We start from the raw sequence: 19224 nt of genomic DNA on the forward strand, positions 1-19224 counted from the left end.
TAAGCAGTCCCAACAGTATTAGTAGTCGGGGCAGCGCATTTCGCAAGCAGAACCAGTGTCGTTAGCAAGCTAGCCGAAGCGCCCTGCATCGCACTGCCTCTGATGCGCTCTACATTCGCAAGGCTGGCCACAAAACATCCGATTATCCATCATCATTCATGCACAGCATCCTCAGTCAGTAGTCAAACATTTAGTTGCGTACCACAATATACAAAGCGAAACGTATATTAAACCATTTTATTCTTAAATAACTTGCTTATATTGTATTATAATAACAACAATGTCCACTATCCCATTGATTAGTTGGATTACTAGTTAGCTCGCTACATGCTCATGAACTAACTAACATCACAATTTAGCGAGGCTGGCTAAATAAATTATTATATATGCTAGGTGAATTGTAAAGCCACTTACCATGCCCAACTCTGTGCAATTAGTGTGGCTAATTGAAAATGCGCTTTTTATTAGCTAAACAGCAGCGCTGAGATTCCTCTCCACCCCGTACACTGCAGGATGAGAATGGAGACGCTGCTGCGCGTGCGCAGCGCAGTGCTGCCGAGCAGGCGCATATACACGCTGCCGCGCAAGAATGGAGGTCCTGTAACGCAGGCGCAGATCAGTGCTACCGTACGCCCCCTTAGCAGTGGCCACTAAACTGTACGGACCCGACTGACTCTACCAGAGACTCAAAGCATATTTGACTGTACTGGGCAACTAATAGCAACACCACCCGCTGCGGGCTCTCTCAAATTCTGCTGTTAGCAGCCATGGCATGTAAATTATTTACTACCCATGACGCTTCCGTTCAAGATGACCAGAATCACAAAAGGGGTTCAACAATGAGGTGTAATTTATAGCTGAGAACTAGTAAGTGAAGGTCGTAATTACAGGGGGAAACAATGGTGCTGCATTCCAGGTATACAATAAATGTAAGACTTTTCAAGCCAAGCTGCGAGGAAGAATACCAACTATCCTGGTTACCATTTAGTAGGTAAGCAGGGATAAAATTTCCGGATGATGATTACACTCGTTGTAATGACCTGGCTTGGAATGGAGGAAATAACTAATTAGCCCTTCACTCACTAACAGCAACGTTCTAATCTATTTTTAGTCTATGGTTCTAACACAGAAAACCAAGTACGAAGTTCTGACCTTCCACGAAACATCATAGGGAAACAGGTCACGTATTTACCAACTATAGTAAACTGAAACCACTGACAGCTACATTATCATATAATGCCAGGGATCCCTGCATCACCATGCTTTGGCTACTTCCTAACCTGTAGCCTATAAACACAGGAAACTCTAATGTTGTACTATAATGTAGTTTCAATTATAAGCGCGCGTCTTGAATCGATATAAAGTGTTGCTGAATTGCTGGCCATTTTGCAATCGTCCGTTAAAAGGGAAAGCAAACAATTAAGTTCCGCGTTTTAAAATAGTCCAAAACAAGCTCGGGTGGAACGGCATGGCTGGAACAAAGGTTTAGGAAAATGTTGAGTGGACCGATTTCACAGTTCTTTACTGGAACGATAGCGCCATCTTGTGATTGCGGCGCAGGAGCACGACTGCAACAGAACAATGAAAAGTGGCATCAAACAATGGATTTTCCATAAGGATGGGCTAATCCTATTTGGCAATGGCAGTTTTTATGAATCATCCAAATGCATTTCTTCATGAGAAGGGATTAGAATCTGTACAAATCTCAAGACACAAATTAACCATTCTCCCGATTAAATAATGAAGTTTGCAGATAACGTTTCCAAAACATTTGAGGTTGTACATCTACAAGTGAGCCATACAAGTCAAATTTAATTAAAAATACACAAGTCATTTGATATTACACACATTATACAATTAGATTTACATGTACGATTCAAATGACTCAGTCTCTGGATAATTTAAGGTCCTCCCCACAGGAAGATATGGGTGCATCACTTAAACCAAACCTCAATGCAAACCAAACCTCAACAATGCAAACCCTATACACATTAGGATTTCTCTCCAGACGCCACTTCTGCAAATCTACATGCAATCCAGCCACATACACTTAATTTTATGAGATTCAGCAATTCAATCCCATTGTAAAATGTCTTTTCATGGCCTTTTCAGGCAGTTTTTGTATTTTAACAGTGCAGGGATTGGCATTGTCCATTGGATATCAGTCCTGAGAGGAACACATTTCCCTTTATGTTGTCTTTTTTCGTTTAGACTTCTTTGGTGCTGGTTTGACTTTGATTATAATCTCATCGTCTTCGTCATCATCAATTTTAACGGACTTCCTCTTCTCCAGGATGGATGGAGTGCACACAGGGGTAATGTCCTATTAGGAAAAGACATCAAATCCTTCATCAAATCAGTTGAAAATGTGTTATTTCATCATAGAAATGTGAACATTCAACTCCTGTCCATTAAATACATACTATGTATGACTTTTACCTTGAAAATATTACGAATAACTATGCAAAGGCAACTCCATGATGTACTGGCAATCTGTCTTTACGCCCTTTCGCCACATTTGTGCACCTTTACCGGTATTTGTTATTATATAATGTGTATGGGGCGTTTCTAGGCGTGGCACAGTTTTCAGTGTGGGGAGGGGTGGGTGTGGCCGCAGAGCCAGATAGAAGTCCAGATAAGGCGAAGCAAAAAAGACAAGCCGACAGGACTCCTTCAAGAACTACAGTTAACTTTGGAACTGCTTTTCCTGTGGTATCACCTGAACATTGGCAAGGGGATTAAAAGCGATGCGGAGTTGGCTTATTTTCTGTTGGACCTGTAAGTAAGATTGCCGGCAGTGCGAGGCTGGTCACAATAGGGACTTTCTCGAGGGTCTGAAATTTACTAATTTAAAGTTCCAAAGTTAAAACCACTATTACGTTCACCATAATGTAATTAAGCTATAATCAAATCTGCCTTCTTACTGTTGCTCACGGTCACTCAAGTTGGCTCACTTCACAGTACTAACATTACCTTTAGCTATCCAGCTAGCTACGTTAGGTGGGGTAACTTATTCAGCGTGAGTGGGTGGGGTTGAAGATGGAGGAGGAAGCTTCTTTGATTGTAAACACAAGCTAGGAAATTCTTTATAGTATGCCTTTATTGTAAATGTGGACACACAGGTCTTATTCCACTGTTATAAAAGCAGGCAATGAGCTTAATGTATCCCTGTTCTTTAGGCAGTTATCTCACCCCAGATAACTGACATGTCTGAGGCGATTTTCAGGCTGTGCCACAAAACATTTACTCCTATAATACAGCACATGGAAATATAAAAATTATCAGTATACTATATCAAAACTATTTATTTAAAGTATTTCCATGAAAGAACTTCTAAGTGTCATTAAAATTAAGATTGGATTGCCTTTATTTTAAAATGACTGGAATCTCAGTTCTGACAAAATGGTGTCATGTACTATATGAATACACCTAATGTGCATTTTACTTACTTGACTGCAAATAGATGCGTTTGTGTCGTCTGCAGACATCTTATTTTTGGACACCTGAGAAGCCTTCGGACATAAAAAAACAGCCATTTAAAGTGTTATACACATTACAACATTCATACCACATTCAAGTCATACCTTTCCATTCAACAATTAATGCATATATATATATTTTTTTATTAAGTGCTTCGCCTCGATGAGTCTGAATATCAAACTTACGAATCCCGGGAAGTCATAGTCGATTCCCTTCTCTGCTAGCTTCTTGCGCAGCTTGGCTTCTTTCTGGAGCAGTTTGCCGGTCATGCGTTTGGTTTCTTCGGGCGTACGCTTCTTGTTGTAGCGCTTGACTGCAGGGAACGAAGGCTTCTTAAAGAACTTCTGAGATCCGACAAACAGCCGGCTGTGGACCCTCTCAGGCGGCACCAGACTACCTATTTGGACGAGAAGAGAACAGCCTCGCTTGAACGATTCAGACTACACGCATGACAGCTTCATAAATGTTTATTCTGTTAATCTCATACTCACACTTTATAAGTCTTTCCCCCATGAGATAATTATTCATGGTTTCTGCAACAATTTTGGCCACTTCATCACATTCAAACTCCACAAAGGCATAACCCTTGCTCCCACCGGTCTGAAAAGAAACGGGTAGTAACTTAATTTACCATAATTATTTTACAAAGATTAATTCTTAAAGCAGAAAATCTTCGGCAGAAAATTCATCTGTGGGCACATGGGTTTCATTGCACTGCTAAAGCAAGCAAGCAATAAGCTTAATGTACCATTTTTCTGTAGGCACAGTTATCTTACCCCAAACAACTAGGACATCTGGGGTAATTTTCTGACTGTGCCACCTACCATTTCTATGTAAAACTAAGACCACTGTAACATTTCCATCTCAATCTCCAGTTGTATTCTTTTAGTTGCAGCTTTCAATATTCAACATCACTGCCACAAATAAATGTCAGTGTAGTATACCTGAAGCCAGTGTAAGATTTCCAGTTTCCACCAAATGTGGCTATGAACCTACTGCGTAGTACATTCGATAATGATTCTTATTACATTACAGGCATTTGTTCGGGCAGGACGTGTTACCCTCCTGCGCGGTAGGTGGGGCTATATCAGAGAGAACACTTTAAAATAGGAACGATACCAACGCTGGTTTTGTGTCGTTGGTGAGAATCGTGAGAAGTGCAGTCAGCAACGTGGTCTGCACAGGGACGTGGTGGTGTGATAGTTTGATATTTGAAGATTTTTACGATCAAAAATTTTGCCATGACTGAAGGTAAATCGCCTTCTGCCAAACCGGCCAAAAGTCTGCTGGCATTAAACCCGAAAGAGGAGACAGAATTTAAGAAGAAAGTGCAGGAAGTGAAAACGCGTCCCAAAAAAGTGAGTACCGTGCGAGCCATGCGACAGCTGCTCACTGGCTAACGTTAGCCTTAGCTGTTGAGGTTACTTTGCTGCCTAAGTTCTCATAACTTTTCGGATCTCTTAGACTTATCAACACACCAAGGTCTAATTTACTCTCACCAAAACATTTTTAAATGCTGGGGGGAAATTCTCCACAGAAAATAATCAGAATCAACTAAAGTTAAACAGAATGAACTGCATATGAAATCTGTAGCAGGGACTATGTAATATTTTGTTATTAACGCTCTTAATACTGGACACATTGCCATTCACCTTCTTGCTCCTGGACAGCCGTAACCTCTGCACCGTCCCAAACTGTCCGAAATAGTGTCGGAGTTGGGGCTCAAACAGCCCATTTGGAAGATGGCCCACGTAAATCACTCCTGGGTTTAACGATTCTCCCTAAACAACAGAAAAATTGTTGCAGTCTTTGATTATTCACATTACTTTGAAATAATCTAGAATCTTGATTATGGTAATCACACGCACAATCACGTTAACGTTAAGCAATCTTTGCATTAGCGAACGAACAGACTTCTTTGGAAAAAACAGTTTTAGCCGACAAACTAATTTCTATAGTTACATTAATACCGGGATGAACTTCATAGTTAATCCTGCAGTGACCAGCCAGTAGGCCAGTACCATCACCGAATGTAAAACTTCAGATACCTTGTTACACCAATAATTTTCTATCGGTTTCTTTAAATGTTCCTAATAGCTCTGGCAAATGGTCTAAGTCAATAACAAGTCTAAGAGATCTGAAAAGTTATGAGAACAACTTAGGCAGCAAAGTAACCTCAACAGCTAAGGCTAACGTTAGCCAGTGAGCAGCTGTCGCATGGCTCGCACGGTACTCACTTTTTTGGGACGCGTTTTCACTTCCTGCACTTTCTTCTTAAATTCTGTCTCCTCTTTCGGGTTTAATGCCAGCAGACTTTTGGCCGGTTTGGCAGAAGGCGATTTACCTTCAGTCATGGCAAAATTTTTGATCGTAAAAATCTTCAAATATCAAACTATCACACCACCACGTCCCTGTGCAGACCACGTTGCTGACTGCACTTCTCACGATTCTCACCAACGACACAAAACCAGCGTTGGTATCGTTCCTATTTTAAAGTGTTCTCTCTGATATAGCCCCACCTACCGCGCAGGAGGGTAACACGTCCTGCCCGAACAAATAGCGGTTTGCAAAGTAAGGCTACTGTATCTATTGTACGTTCTGATTTTGTATCCTGCTTCCTGCGCGTTTCTAAGTATTCATAAGAACTCCTATGAAAGTAGAAATTAAGAAAACGGTACCGGTACATCTGCTACGGACTGTATTCATGAATTTATGTTAATTTAATTATAACCTAGCTATTTAAAAAAATTACAACCTAGCTATTAGGCTACTAGTAATGTCACCAATACCAATTTGCTTAGACCATATGAAATTAATCAACATTCTCTACTGAAGACTGGTGAGAACTTGCAAATTAATTAGCAACATGGGGCGCATATCTGGTTGGGCGGGGAGAGAAGGGGAGAGAGGGAGAGGGGCGGGGAAGTTGTCATTTAAAGGATGTTTTGGTCCTTTGAAGTCGTTTTATCAGTAGGACGGGGAAAGCGAAGGCTCACTACTGCTTTAGTCAAAATGGCCACAAAAATCATTTATTTCACGGTGAACGGGAGACCGGAACAGGCAGAGTTTCCTGTGGACTGCCCAGCTCAGGATGTCAAAGGTAGGTATGTTAAAGTTATTTATGTATGGTTATTATTTATTTCATTGCGAATATATTCAGGTAAAACAGAAAAAAAATCATGGTGCAGTGTTTATATATATAGGTAGGGTAACGGAGAAGGGACCCCAGCTGAGATTGTGCCATGGGATCAAACCTCAGGGGAATCACATATGCACATATGACAGAGTCGGTTGTCCTATAGACTGCATCACACACCTTGCCTTAAAATCAAATTTTTATGAAAGACTGTAAATGTGACCTGACTGGCCTAGTGTTGCATTTTGGTTTATATGCTGTTCTGGCACATTGTTAGTTGTGCTGTGGTCAACCAACTACTGCTATTGTATCAGGGTCAATGTTGGTCTTCTAATGCGACAGTCTCAATATATTCAATATCATTTCACAAGTCTGTAGTTAATTTTGCCATTTTGACATTTCCAGGCACTAACAGATGCCTTTGCATCTGTGGCTACTAAATTGACCCTATGCTAAATATTTCTATTGACCAAACATAATATGGTCTAATGAAAGGACTATCAGCCAGCAGCCTAAATTGGTCAGTGATTGGATAGCCCAACTGCTGGACTCATGTTGTTTTCCAAAGAGCAAACCAAATCAAACTATGGCAACCTGGCAGATTTTTGCTGGGCCATAAAAAGTTTGATTTCTGGCTTAACCTGGATCCAGCACAGCCGCAATGTAGAGCCATAACTTAAACCTTGTTAAAAGAGCAAAAAATTATTCACAATTACATTAAATTGCCTGTCATTTAATTTCTTTCATTCACATATATTTTATGGTATATCATAGGAATTTGTTTAATAATTTCACTTCGCACCTATTTTCTGCGAACTGCATACATGATATGGGTTGCCATGTTGTGATAATAATAAAGCAGTATCTTCAGCTTATGATTCAGGGGGTTACCCTGGTTTGAGACAGATGGAAGTGACAGCTCACTTTTTAAACTGAAGTGCATTGCCTCTCAGGCGACATATGGCATCCTCAGTACCTGGTGCTTCACTTCTCTATTGTGAGCTCAGAGGAGACCAGACCATTTACAATCAAATTGCGAAGTCAGGCATTGTTAAGATAACCAATGGGAAGGCAGCTCTGCCAGGGTCTACTTGTATACTTTATATATCAAATTCCTTGGGGTTTTGATTTATGATACCATGATAACATAATGTGCACTGAATGCATATACGTACACTGAATGCTTTCACTCTCACTAAATGCATTCATGCCCACTAAATATGCCTACAAAACCCAAAGATGTTAAGGCCGAACTACATATAATGTTTTACACTCCGAAATCATAAATACAAATTGACACTACAGCTTTCTGATATCCTTGTCTGCTTTATTTCAACTCCAATCCCTTCAAATTTGGCACTTCCATGTGCACAACCAGGGCTGCGTCTCCCTGGAACAGGAAGTAAGTTATTTCTTCTTAACTGATGCACAAGCCTCTTCAAAGACTGCAGAATCCCGCTTCCCCCATTGTGGTGGGAAAATTAGCTCTGGACAACCAGCCTAATAGGGTTGTATTAGAGTGCTGTTTTCAAAATATCCACTTCCAAACAGCGGATGTCAACCCTTTTCAGAGGACACCCGTGCTGTACACATCGAAGGCTGCTGGGGGGGTTTAACAATGAGTGTGAGGAGAGCAGTGAAGTGGCACTGCCCATCTGCAGCTTTCCACACTGGAGACTGCCAGCATATAAAGGCCTGATATCGATCCAAATACAGTGCCTGGATCTGAAAATAAACTCTGCCTCCATGTGCTCTGACTGATTCACGTTATTGATTCCTGCGTCCTTGTAAGAAAAACGTGTTTTTGGAAAAGTAGTAGACGTTTGTTAAAATGGGGTGTGCATATATTATGAACAATAGGTTCCTGTTGAACACACATTCCAGTTTTTTTTATTTTTAGGATTAATGCTGTTAATGCTGATAGGCCAGTTCTGCAGAGGTTTATTAATGTCTCTATACAACTATTTATACTTTTAAAGGAGCAGTTCACAAATTTTTATCATTGTAATACTTTAAGGTTTGGATATAAAACTTAGGGTATATAAAATCAGAACAGGAGGACAACAGCCATATAGGTTCAGAGGTGCTAAGGTATTAGAGCAGTATTAGTACAGGTATTTCACTGAACACAGAGCCCAGCATTGATTTACAAAGGCATTGCTACCGACAGATACTAATGCACATATGTAACGCGCATTATGTGATTGTTGGTTTTAATGTGCCTTGGATAGCAGCCATGCCAAAAGATATGAATGTAATGTAATGTAATGTAATATGCAGGACATGGGAGTGTCATCTTTCTGATTGACAGATCTGTTCCGGGCGGCAGCTGAAGCAGGCCCCCATGACATCCTGAAGCTGTACAATACCAAGGGGAGCATCATCAACATCTCCCCCCAGCTGGAGCCCAACAGCCCCCATGCCTGCTACAAGCTAGAGGTGGTGGCTACGGACTGTAACAGAAAGCCTTTGGGTATGACCTGCTGTGCAAGACGTGTCGTCCGGTCCCACAGACATTGTAGTTACACTCACTACTGAACTATGTATTGAGATTTCATTAACTGGTGATTTAGGGTGGTGTATAAGTATATTCCAAACTTAATTAAATACCTTGGAATAACAAAAACATAAACTTTTACATTATACTGCAGCATGGCCTGACTGCATTGTTATTTTAAAAAAATACTATATATCACAGCAGATAGTCCACAAATCACAGCTGCTTTAGTGAAAGAAGTATATTTGCCAATAAGAATAATAATCTTCAAGGACAATTCTCAAAAATATAAATCAGTATTTTTCATTATTTGCTCTATTGCAGGTGGAGAACTTGCAGTTGCTTTAGGATTTGATCTTTCCTCCATGGAGAAAAGGTAAGACTGTCCTTACCTACAGGTGTACATAGGTTTAAGCTCTACATGCTTCCTCCTGTAAACTGATTGGCTGAAAATGTATTTCCAGTGTACCCTGTGGCTCCCCGGAGCCACAACTGTTCATCCTGCTTTAGGCTCAACAGATGATCTGCTTCATATTCTTTACATGAAACATTCTGTCATTGCTATTGGTGTAGTTGACATGTCCACATTTGATGCCTCATTACAAATGTCATAAAATCAGCATTTTCAAGACCATTACCATAGACCTTTGCCACAGACCATTACCATAGACTTTTACCATAGACCATTACCATAAACCCTTACCATAGACCTTTACCACTGACCAAAACCATAGGCCATTACCATAGACCGTTACCATGGACTAGGGGTGGGAAATTCCAGTCCTGGAGTGCCGGTGTGCATGCAGGTTTTTGTTTCCACCATTTACCCTGGCTAAATTAGCTCATTGTCTGTACACGCCAACAATGGTTCACTTGTGGATTAGATCACAGTAAAACATGTCCTATAGGTGCACAAGAACTGTCTTTGGCTCTCATTCATGCACTATAGTTAAAATGCCAGATGGAATTAATGTTCAGGCTAATCAAGTAATTAAGGCCAGAAGCTGACATAAAAACCAGAAACAAACACAGCCCTCATTGCCAACCTCCTGCCATAGACCCATACCAAGACCTTGCCTTGCTACTCTGTAAAGTGTCTTTGTGACAGTTCTCTGTAAAATAGCGCTATACAAATAAAATTGAATTGCCAAAGACCTTTACCATAGACCATAACCAAGACCATTGCATGGACCTTTACCATAGACCATTACCAAGACCATTGCATAGACCTTTACCATAGACCATTACCAAGACCATTGCATAGACCATTACCAAGACCGCTGCCACAGACCATTACCATAGCCCTCTACCATTGACCATTTCATAGTCCCTTACCAAAACCATCACCATAGACCTTTAGCAGAGTACCTTCTGTTGCCCAAACACAGGTTACAGAGCCTGGAGAAGAAGATCTTGATTGAGTCTGTGGAGACACCCTCTGTTGTTTATGAGATGAAAACTCAGGTGGAGTTGTTCCGTGAGAAACTGGAGGTACCATGGTAACCTACCTTGCCTTTGTATCATAGGTGATACAGTTCATTTCAACAGTTAGTCTTTATTTCACCTGAATACTTTTACATATCAGCGGTGCCACTCAATAGCTTTTTCCTATAGCCTTTCCTTTAGAACAAGTGCACAGCTGAACAATGTACATGGTTGGATGGGGGATCTGCAAGCAATGTTGCTGCTGTGTTGTATTAGTATTTGGTAGGCACTGGGTACTATCATGGCTTTAAATAAACACAAATCCCCAGTGGTGTAATAGAGATATTGCGCCATATGCATGTGGCTGCACACTGCTGCCCCAATGTCTCCCTTGCAGATTATCCCAGTTACCCACAGGCAATATAAACCCTCTGTCCGTTTCCCCTCAGTCTGTTGAACACCTGAGTTGGCTGGGCCTCTTCAAAGAGCTGTCAGAGGGTAAATGCAAACCGTCTCCTTTCTACCATAAGAGGGCGCTGCGTAAGACCCGCGAGGAGTGTGAGCATGTGCGGGAGAAGTTTCTCCAGATGAGGCAGGTTTGCACTGGGTTTGCACCATGCCTGTTAAGCTCTGCTCAGACCTGTAGAGTGTATGTTTCTTTGGCAGTACCTTGCATTCAATTAAGTTTTACTTGAGTAGCGGTTTTCAAGAGACGCTGTCACAAAGATGCCTTATAGACACAGGGAGCAGGAAAAATTTGGCTAGACCAAGCCTGAACCCCCAAAACTCCAGCAGGTGAAGTTTCAAGGAAATGTTATTGATTTCTGTCTTCCCAAAACAAAAAACAAAAAAAAACATATAATGGCATTTTATAGAAATATTGTATCTATAGAACATTATAATTATTATTGTAATGCTGCTCTAATTATTTACCACACACATCACAACCTCAGAACATTATAGACATATACTGCAATGTGAATATATTGTGGAAACTGATCTGTACAACTACTGGTCCATGCAGTTTTAACTGGTGATATACTTTGATGTATTTTCAGAAGGGTTATTTGTTGTTATTGCTGGAGGGTTGTGATTGTTCTTTTTTTGCCCAGCTCTCTGGAAGTCACAGAGGAGGTGAGACAATATCTCAAAACTCCCACCTTCGACAACTGGTGAGTTCGCCTCAGTCTGATCAGCCTGCTACAGACTGTCTCAATATTCACAGCTTCGTATTCCCCAGAACTGCACAGTATATTTCCACGGCGTACTTTTCACAGGCTCACCTGTCTGGGATTTTACAGGTGTCCCAAATTCCCGTTTCCCTTCTTCACACAGACTTAAACAGGACAGGGTTCACTTTATGGCATGGAAATTGGAGGCCTCGTTTTATTGTTCCCGGTTGAATTTGGAGAGATATTGGTGTGAGAGCTCTGCTCGTGAGAGACTATCGTTGCCTCGAAATGTGAAAATCACAAACACCTGGTCCTGCAATGAGAGCGCACACGCGCGGCGGAGATTGTCCTCTTAAACGAAGCCAGGGTGATGCATCCCTTTCATCTGATGCTGATGCTCATATCAATATGAATGGGTGTAGTGGGTATGGTGTGGTTCAGCCATTAACAAGCTCCTTTGAAGGTGTTCCATTAAAATATTGCAGGCTGGGAATGCACGAAGGGCTGGGGTCTCCGGGGCTATCACACAAGGGCTCCAAGTACAAGGAAACAACTGCACACCTGACACCGCATACAGAGCATCTCCTTATCCATCGATTAATCTGGGCTGTCAGCCTTTGTCAGCGTGCGTCACGCGTGTGCCAGCGTGCGTTCCGTGTACGTCAGCGTGGGTCACGCGTGTGCCAGCGTGCGTTCCGTGTACGTCAGCGTGGGTCACATGTGTGTCAGTATGAGTCACGTGTGTTAGGATATGTCAGAAAGTGTCACGCGGTTATTGGCACGGGTCATTCGCGTGTTAGTGTGTGTCAGTGTGCGTCAGCATGTGTCACGCTTGTTAGCCTGTGTCAGGCATGTGTTAGCATGTGCGCGCGTGATCTCCATTGTTTGCGAGGACACTGGCCTGAGAGGGAATAAAGACACATGGTGGCAGCGAAGCTGCCTGTCTTTAACTGTGCTGTGATTTAGAGCATCTGATAAGCATCTTTTCTTCAGGAAGGGAGATTCTGTCAGTTTAGGAAAAGCGAGAGAGAGAGAGAGAGAGAGAGAGAGCATTATGCTGATGTCTTTCATGGGAATGATTCCATTGAGAGAGAGTATTATGTTTACATCTTTCATAGGAATGATTCCATTGCTGGAGAGAGAGAGCTTTATACTGATGTTTTTCATAGGAACAATTGCACAGAGAGAGAGAGAGGGAGGAAGAGAGAGAGCATTACACTGATGCCTTTCATAGGAACGATTCCGCTGAGAGAGAGGGAGAGCATTACACTGGTGTGCTTCATAGGATTGATTCTATCATGTTGTCCATACACTGTGTTGTTGTAAATGGGAGCGGTGAAGTTTTGGTCCGCGTACAGTAGCCACTTCCCAGATGATTCATGGTGTCCTTACAGTGTCCTTATAACATCATAGCAATGCCGCACACAACCTGCCACGGTGGCTGCATTGTGAGGACATTCCGGTGTGTCGGCAGGCAGTGGGAGGACACTGAGATCATGGTGCTGCTCCAGGTGATGTACACGGACCTGGACTTCATATCCACCTTCAACATCGAAGTGGAGGTCCTCCAGCAGTTCCTGTATGAGGTCTACCGCCGCTACAACAATATCCCCTTCCACAACTTCAAGCACTGCTTCTGCGTCACCCAGATGGTGAGGAAGGGGGCGGGCTATCAGTCTCGACATCATATTACATCACAATAGCAGACACTCTTACCCAAAGCAACTTAAAACGCAAGACCATAAGTGTATTCACCTGAGTCATGTGAGTGACAGTGCCAGACCAAGCTAATACAATTCCAGATCAGTGAGAATAGGTGCAATATCAATAAAGCACTAAATGTAAGTTAATTATCATGTCAATATAATTTTCACGTCATAGTGACATCAACATCACAGCAGCATCTGATTTGGCAAGGAAGCTCTTTTCTCCAGTAACCACCACTCAAATCAAATCTGGAACCAAATTGGAGCTTCAGATGAATTATTAATTAACACATATTAATCATCACTCATTATACTCCAGATCAGTCATCTGGTCTGCACCAGGGTGACACAGGTTAAATTACAGCTTGTTGCTCTTTATGAATAGACTGATATAATTTAGAGACAAATGCAATTTTTTTTACAACTTTGTGACTCATTACAGAATTTTATTGGGATTACAGAAAATGTGCGTAGGTGTGTGTGCCTGTGTGTGTGCACGCATGCAGGCTTGTTTGTGTGTGTATGTTAACCAACACCCTCTCCCATCTGATAGATGTATGGACTCATTTGGCTCACAGACCTGAGGACTAAGATGGAAAGCATTGACCTCTTGATCATGTTGACCTCGGCAGTCTGTCATGACCTGGACCATACCGGCTACAACAATGCCTACCAGGTAAGCTGGGAAATGTCAATCAAATCAGACCACACCCACCCTGTGGAGTTTAAATGCACCAGGAGCATCTATCTTCTGCAATTTGTTTAATAATGAAATTTCACACATGTAATGGCTTATTCAGCCAAGTGCTGATTTCTAGGTCAGATGTAGCTTCTCATCATAGTCAGGGTTATGGAATGGAGTTGGGCTTTCTGATCCTAGATCAGTGCCAAGAGGTAAAACATGCTATATGGAACTGAGTCTCTCCCCCTGCCAGCATCATGGTGATGATGTCAGCGATGACATCATGTTTGCTCTTGTGTTTCAGATTAATGCACGTACAGAGCTTGCCTTGCGGTACAATGACATTTCTCCCCTGGAGAACCACCACTGTGCCGTGGCCTTTGAGATCCTAGAAAAGGTAGAGGACTTCATTAACCCTGCTTAGCTTACACACAGAGTTCTTATAACGCTGTAGCATTGCAATGTAGCAATCCTATATAGACGGGACCCTTAAACAATACAGTCTCAATCATACAGCATATCAAGGCAGCATTATATATTCTGTGGAAACTACAGCTCCTGGAGGATATCGCCGAAATGTTGCTGGCATACGGGTTTGTAGAGTCAACATGTCCAATGATAGACACAGACAAACAGTGGTCTTGATCAGAAATAAAGCTGTCTGCAAGTTGCATCCTTTGAATTTGCAAACGTTTGTTCTTGCTAAAGTATTTAAAGCTCTGTTCCTGAAAATATATTCCTGAAATGGAGTGTTTACACAGTAATTGGGTTGTTGTTGTTGTTTTCCCTTTTTGTAGAAAGAAAGCAACATTTTTAGAAACCTGACAACTGAACAGTATAAAAGGATAAGAGAGGGCATGATAAAGTAAGGCACTTTTTCATTATTCTCTTTTGAGCAAAGACTCAATTATTCTCCTCTTAACGTAGGTCTGTCTGTATTTTCAGTCAATCTTCTTCCACCCGATTCTTTACAGCAGCCTCTCAAAAACAGATGTGCATGGATAAAATGCTATTATATTCCAGAATGCAAAGGAAATGCTCATTTGTACCACACGATTTAGGAATATACTGTATGTCATTATTTTTTTTATTATCATGAGAGTTAAGTCTAACTCCTTGTCATTACATGCATAAATAATTAATTCACTGGTCCCTGAAATTAACATGGAATGTTGTGTTTGTGTCAGAAACAGCAAGCTTTAATTATTCGGAAAATAAGGAAATATGTTGCTGGCTGTACACGAATCAGGGCCTTCCTCTAATTAATAATTTGTTGTTTCAGGTGCATCCTTGCCACAGACATGACGAGGCACAACGAGATCCTGAATAAGTTCAAATCCATTTTGCCCTCGTTCGATTTCAGCAACAAGGACCACAAAGACGTGGTGAGTGGCTCGAGACGGAGAGGGCGGGGCTCCAGGGAACAGGTGTTTAGCACAGTCAGTGGCCCATGAAGAGGTCATAAGACCGGAGAGGCTGTCATCTCTTGCTTGCTTTGAAGAGTCTTTGCTGAATTTGCGTCAACCGGTGAGGGCTCGCATTCTTACCCCGTACGAGCAGGAGAAAGGCGGAGTGCGGGTGGAACTGACAGCAAAGGTCAAGTGTCTTCTGACCGTAGCGTGGGCACAAACACCGCGGGCTCTCGCACGCACGCACGGGCTCGGACCAAGCGGCCAAAGCCGGGCTGCATTTTTAAATCTCGCTTTCCTCGTTGATTGATGTTGCTCGCTATCGCTAGTGCGGCTAGCTCCGGTATAGGTGTTTCGGTCACTCGTTTCAATCTAACTTAACGGTAACAATATGCTCAAAATTCCAATGTCGTGGAGTGAAGTTACATCTTTAATATTAGCATAAAACCTTACATGTCTGTAATTAACATATATGTTTACATATGTATATCTTCAAAATGAGCAAATATCTTCAACGTGTATTTTTAATATTAGCATATGTCTTTACCAGGTATCTTTAACATTAATATATATCTAATCCAAGGATAAGAGGAGCTCCCTGGTGGTTTGATGTTAGAGCGGGAGGTATAGCAGGTGATTATCTGAGCTAAGCAGAGAGCCACCGGGGCTTCTGATTAGATTAGAAGTGAAGCAGTGATTTTCCTATCGATCCCTGCAGCTGATGATGATCATGATCAAAGTGAGTGACATCTCCAATGAGGCTCGGCCCATGGATGTGGCGGAACCCTGGCTGGACTGTCTGCTGCAGGAGTTCTTCAATCAGGTGACTGATCCTGGCCAGCAAAAGCAGATTCTATGGTGCTGTATCTCAACTCTAGTCCTCCGGAGGGCAGCTGTTTGCCAGTTTAGGCCTTGAAAACTAGGCGTTTTGGCCAATGAGTGACATTAGAAGGATGAGTTACTGTGCACTACCTGGTGCATTGTGAATTTCAGAGTGATGTAATTATAGTGATGTAGTGTAAATGTAAAATGTAGTGTTTTGTCATGCCAATAAAGCTAATTGAACTGATGCAGAGAAGCACGACAGTTTATCCCTAAACATGTCAGATGAACTGTAAGAGGCAGCAATGTGGGTTTGCAACTGAGGGGCTATTGGTTCACATCCTCAGTGATGTGCTGGTAATGTACCCCCAGAAAAGTACTAAACCATTAAGTATTTACCCTTTAGGTATTAAACCCTTAAATAGTGAACCCCTAAGTATTGAACTCCAAACCACTTCAGTGAATATCCAGCTGTAAATGTGAATGATACGTTTAAAAGCCCACAACAGCTGAAATCATTTCAGAGCGACATGGAGAAGCTGGAAGGCCTTCCCGTGACCCCGTTCATGGACCGGGACAAGGTGACCAAGCCCTCTTCCCAGACCGGCTTCATTCGCTTCGTCCTCTTCCCCCTCTTCATCGAGCTGGCCAACCTGTTCCCCTGTCTGGAGGTACGGAATCCCTCGTCCCCTCAGACTGCCCCGCAGAGACCCTAATAAAGCAACAGGGCAGCTGAATGTTCCCCACTCCCTCAGATTGCCCTACAGACACGCTAAAGCAACACGGCAGCTAACCGTATAGCTCTTACTTTGCTACTAGCTACTTACTTTATACAGCACTTTGGATTTTAAAAGGTACGGGCAGGAGTTATTCAGACAGGGGAGCATTTTGTTCAGGTTCTGCTACAATATGGAATCAGCGAAGGCTGTATCCACAGTCTGGATGTTAATAAAAGAGGCGGCTTAAGACTCTGGGTTGAAATTGATGAATGTTTACTTCTTTACGTTACTTATATCTGTTGTGCACAATTTCATATTCTACCTCATATTCCTTTCATGTCTCGTGTCATTTCTACAAGTTTAATATAAAATCTTGGTAACCAGCGAACACAATATTCCTCGACATTTTAGTTAAGATGTGCTCCTAGCACTATACGAAGATTCACATTAGCCTAATTTACGAATAACTACTGAAAGGAAAATAAACAAAACAAGAGGCTGGTCTAATGAGGGGCACTTAGCTGATTTCTGGAGGATATTATTGCCCATGACAACAAGCCTAGCACAGCACTCCAGAACACCGTGCCTTTTAAGGGTTATTCATGCAGTGTCCTCGTCTCCTAGCAACACATCATCGACCCCGTGCGCAAGGCCCTAGACTACTACACCGAGATGGAGAAGGCCCTGGACAAGGAGAAGCAGACCTGAGACCAACGTGCCACTGTGGGCCAAAGAGGTGGGGGCCCAATGCCCGAACAGAGCAGCAGCCTCCAGCCAATCAGAAGCTCCCAAAACAACGTGGTCTTCAAACCTTCTCAGAAACCAATCAAATATGCTGTCAATGGATGTCGGACATATATGCGCTTTTGTTATATGAATAAAACTTGGAGAGAAGTTGTACTTAAAACTTTCAGTCTTAATATTTTATAAATGTGTTTATTTAACCTTTATTTAACCAGGTAAAAGTAACTGAGAACAAATTATCATGTGACATGCTTGTGTTTTTATAGAAATTATCTAATAAATTGTAGAAATCCTTTTAAAGAAACACATGGCAAGAAACAATTAAATTTGTAAGTATATTCACATTATCACTGTTATGTCCTTTTTGTGTAGTAGTACTGTCATGAAGAATGTTGTATTCAAAATATAGATTTGTGTTCATTCTCTATCAATAGGATAAACAGCATAAATTGCTGTATGAGCAATATTTTGATTATGATTTTATATACACGCAAGCACAACCTGAAATGCTTATAGTAGATATATATTTGGTTGTTGTTGTTTGTACTAAGATTGATATGTACAACTACACCGCCTGAATATATTTTCAAATATATGGGATTTTGTTGTATCTGTGTTGTGGATACAAATATCATTGAGTGTACTCTGGCATCCCAGCCATAATAACATGGTTTGGTGGCATTTTAGCTCAGGTATATAATGTTGAAAAACATAATCAAGGGAAAATACTATTGAAGGAGCAGAGATCAATGTCTACAATCTACTGGAAGAACTGCAATCATTAGAGCAGAACTTAAAGAGTAAAATATTGCCATCTTGTGGACAAAGTAGGTGATGACCTGTCTCTTTGTTTTTGAGAATTTTATATTTTTAAAATCTGTTTTCTTTTAGTTATCTCTTTTAGTTTTCTTACCATATTTTCCATAGTTTAGCTATGGTACTGTTGCTTCTCTGAAAACTTTGTTGTCATTTCATGATCTATATAACCTTATTTTAGATTTCTGTGTACAAATTATAATCTAAATTAGAACTAAACCCTCAATGATGTTTAACAAAAACCAAACTAACCATATTCCGTATATCCAATGTTTCAATGTGTAATCAAGATCCCTGCTTGCATCCACTGATGAATTATGAATGGAATGATGAATCCATGCAACCTGTACATGGAGTCTATGAAAGTAGGTATATACTGTGCCATAGAGCATACATAGGAACTGGAGAGAATACAAAAGGGCCAGGTGGTGAAGTCTAGGAAGTAACGGGAAACAGCCTCTACTGTGAATGCTGAGGGCAAACGAGCTTGCTACCCAATGAATTCAATATAAGTATGGGGCATACTGCCCCGCCAAAATATAACTTGGCAAGATGGCATACCTGCCATCCCAACATAGAAAACCAAGGTGATTTCAAAACCAAAGAGAACATGCTG

General features: G+C 41.5%; 3 protein-coding genes and 2 non-coding genes across 35 annotated transcripts in view; 1 reads left to right on the top strand and 4 right to left on the bottom strand.

Moving 5' to 3' along the window:
• The window catches only part of clasp1a (cytoplasmic linker associated protein 1a), an 87516-nt gene extending 86014 nt beyond the window's left edge, over window positions 1-1502 (bottom strand). For all 30 annotated transcript variants that reach the window (XM_035409981.1, XM_035409979.1, XM_035409958.1 and 27 more), the window contains exon 1: window positions 415-1502. The gene's annotated coding sequence lies outside the window, so the exon portion shown is untranslated. The remainder of the gene's footprint in view (window positions 1-414) is intronic.
• Window positions 1503-1792: 290 nt separating this feature from the next.
• On the bottom strand, window positions 1793-5962 carry nifk (nucleolar protein interacting with the FHA domain of MKI67). The gene is made up of 6 exons (XM_035409993.1): window positions 5718-5962; window positions 5133-5261; window positions 3972-4080; window positions 3666-3877; window positions 3450-3512; window positions 1793-2323 (listed from the first exon to the last, which is right to left on the bottom strand). Exons 1-6 carry the CDS (start codon window positions 5832-5834, stop codon window positions 2189-2191), a joined length of 765 nt encoding a protein of 254 aa, XP_035265884.1. The 5' UTR covers window positions 5835-5962; the 3' UTR covers window positions 1793-2188.
• LOC118224413 lies at window positions 3107-3231 on the bottom strand. The gene has a single exon (XR_004764637.1). It is a non-coding gene; the product is annotated as a small nucleolar RNA ACA64 (small nucleolar RNA).
• LOC118224412 lies at window positions 4168-4295 on the bottom strand. The gene has a single exon (XR_004764636.1). It is a non-coding gene; the product is annotated as a small nucleolar RNA ACA64 (small nucleolar RNA).
• A 425-nt stretch (window positions 5963-6387) lies between the features above and the next one.
• LOC118223442 (high affinity cGMP-specific 3',5'-cyclic phosphodiesterase 9A) lies at window positions 6388-18387 on the top strand. 2 transcript variants are annotated; one of them, XM_035409989.1, is made up of 14 exons: window positions 6388-6580; window positions 8928-9089; window positions 9438-9489; window positions 10502-10604; window positions 10988-11130; window positions 11651-11710; window positions 13185-13362; window positions 13970-14092; window positions 14403-14495; window positions 14896-14963; window positions 15381-15483; window positions 16226-16330; window positions 16854-17000; window positions 17673-18387. In XM_035409989.1, the coding sequence occupies exons 1-14, from the start codon at window positions 6421-6423 to the stop codon at window positions 17754-17756; spliced, it is 1581 nt and encodes a 526-aa protein (XP_035265880.1). In that variant the 5' UTR covers window positions 6388-6420; the 3' UTR covers window positions 17757-18387. The 2 variants fall into 2 exon arrangements, with proteins under 2 accessions (XP_035265880.1, XP_035265881.1); XM_035409990.1 differs by lacking the exons at window positions 10502-10604; window positions 10988-11130 and having other exon boundaries at window positions 6392-6580.
• The last annotated feature ends 837 nt before the right edge of the window (window positions 18388-19224 follow it).

The sequence above is a fragment of the Anguilla anguilla genome, chromosome 3 (assembly GCF_013347855.1).
Source record: "Anguilla anguilla isolate fAngAng1 chromosome 3, fAngAng1.pri, whole genome shotgun sequence".
Lineage (NCBI taxonomy): Eukaryota > Metazoa > Chordata > Actinopteri > Anguilliformes > Anguillidae > Anguilla > Anguilla anguilla.

Excerpts from the sequence above, each read along its gene's own strand:
- nifk (XM_035409993.1), bottom strand. The coding sequence starts at position 5,834 with ATGACTGAAGGTAAATCGCCTTCTGCCAAACCGGCCAAAAGTCTGCTG. Across the intron at positions 5,262-5,717 it reads TGAAAACGCGTCCCAAAAAA|GGAGAATCGTTAAACCCAGG; the intron begins GTGAGTACCGTG and ends TCTGTTGTTTAG. Across the intron at positions 3,513-3,665 it reads ACTATGACTTCCCGGGATTC|GCTTCTCAGGTGTCCAAAAA; the intron begins GTAAGTTTGATA and ends TTATGTCCGAAG.
- LOC118223442 (XM_035409989.1), top strand. The coding sequence starts at position 6,421 with ATGTTTTGGTCCTTTGAAGTCGTTTTATCAGTAGGACGGGGAAAGCGA. Across the intron at positions 9,490-10,501 it reads CTTTCCTCCATGGAGAAAAG|GTTACAGAGCCTGGAGAAGA; the intron begins GTAAGACTGTCC and ends GCCCAAACACAG. Across the intron at positions 17,001-17,672 it reads ACCTGTTCCCCTGTCTGGAG|CAACACATCATCGACCCCGT; the intron begins GTACGGAATCCC and ends CTCGTCTCCTAG.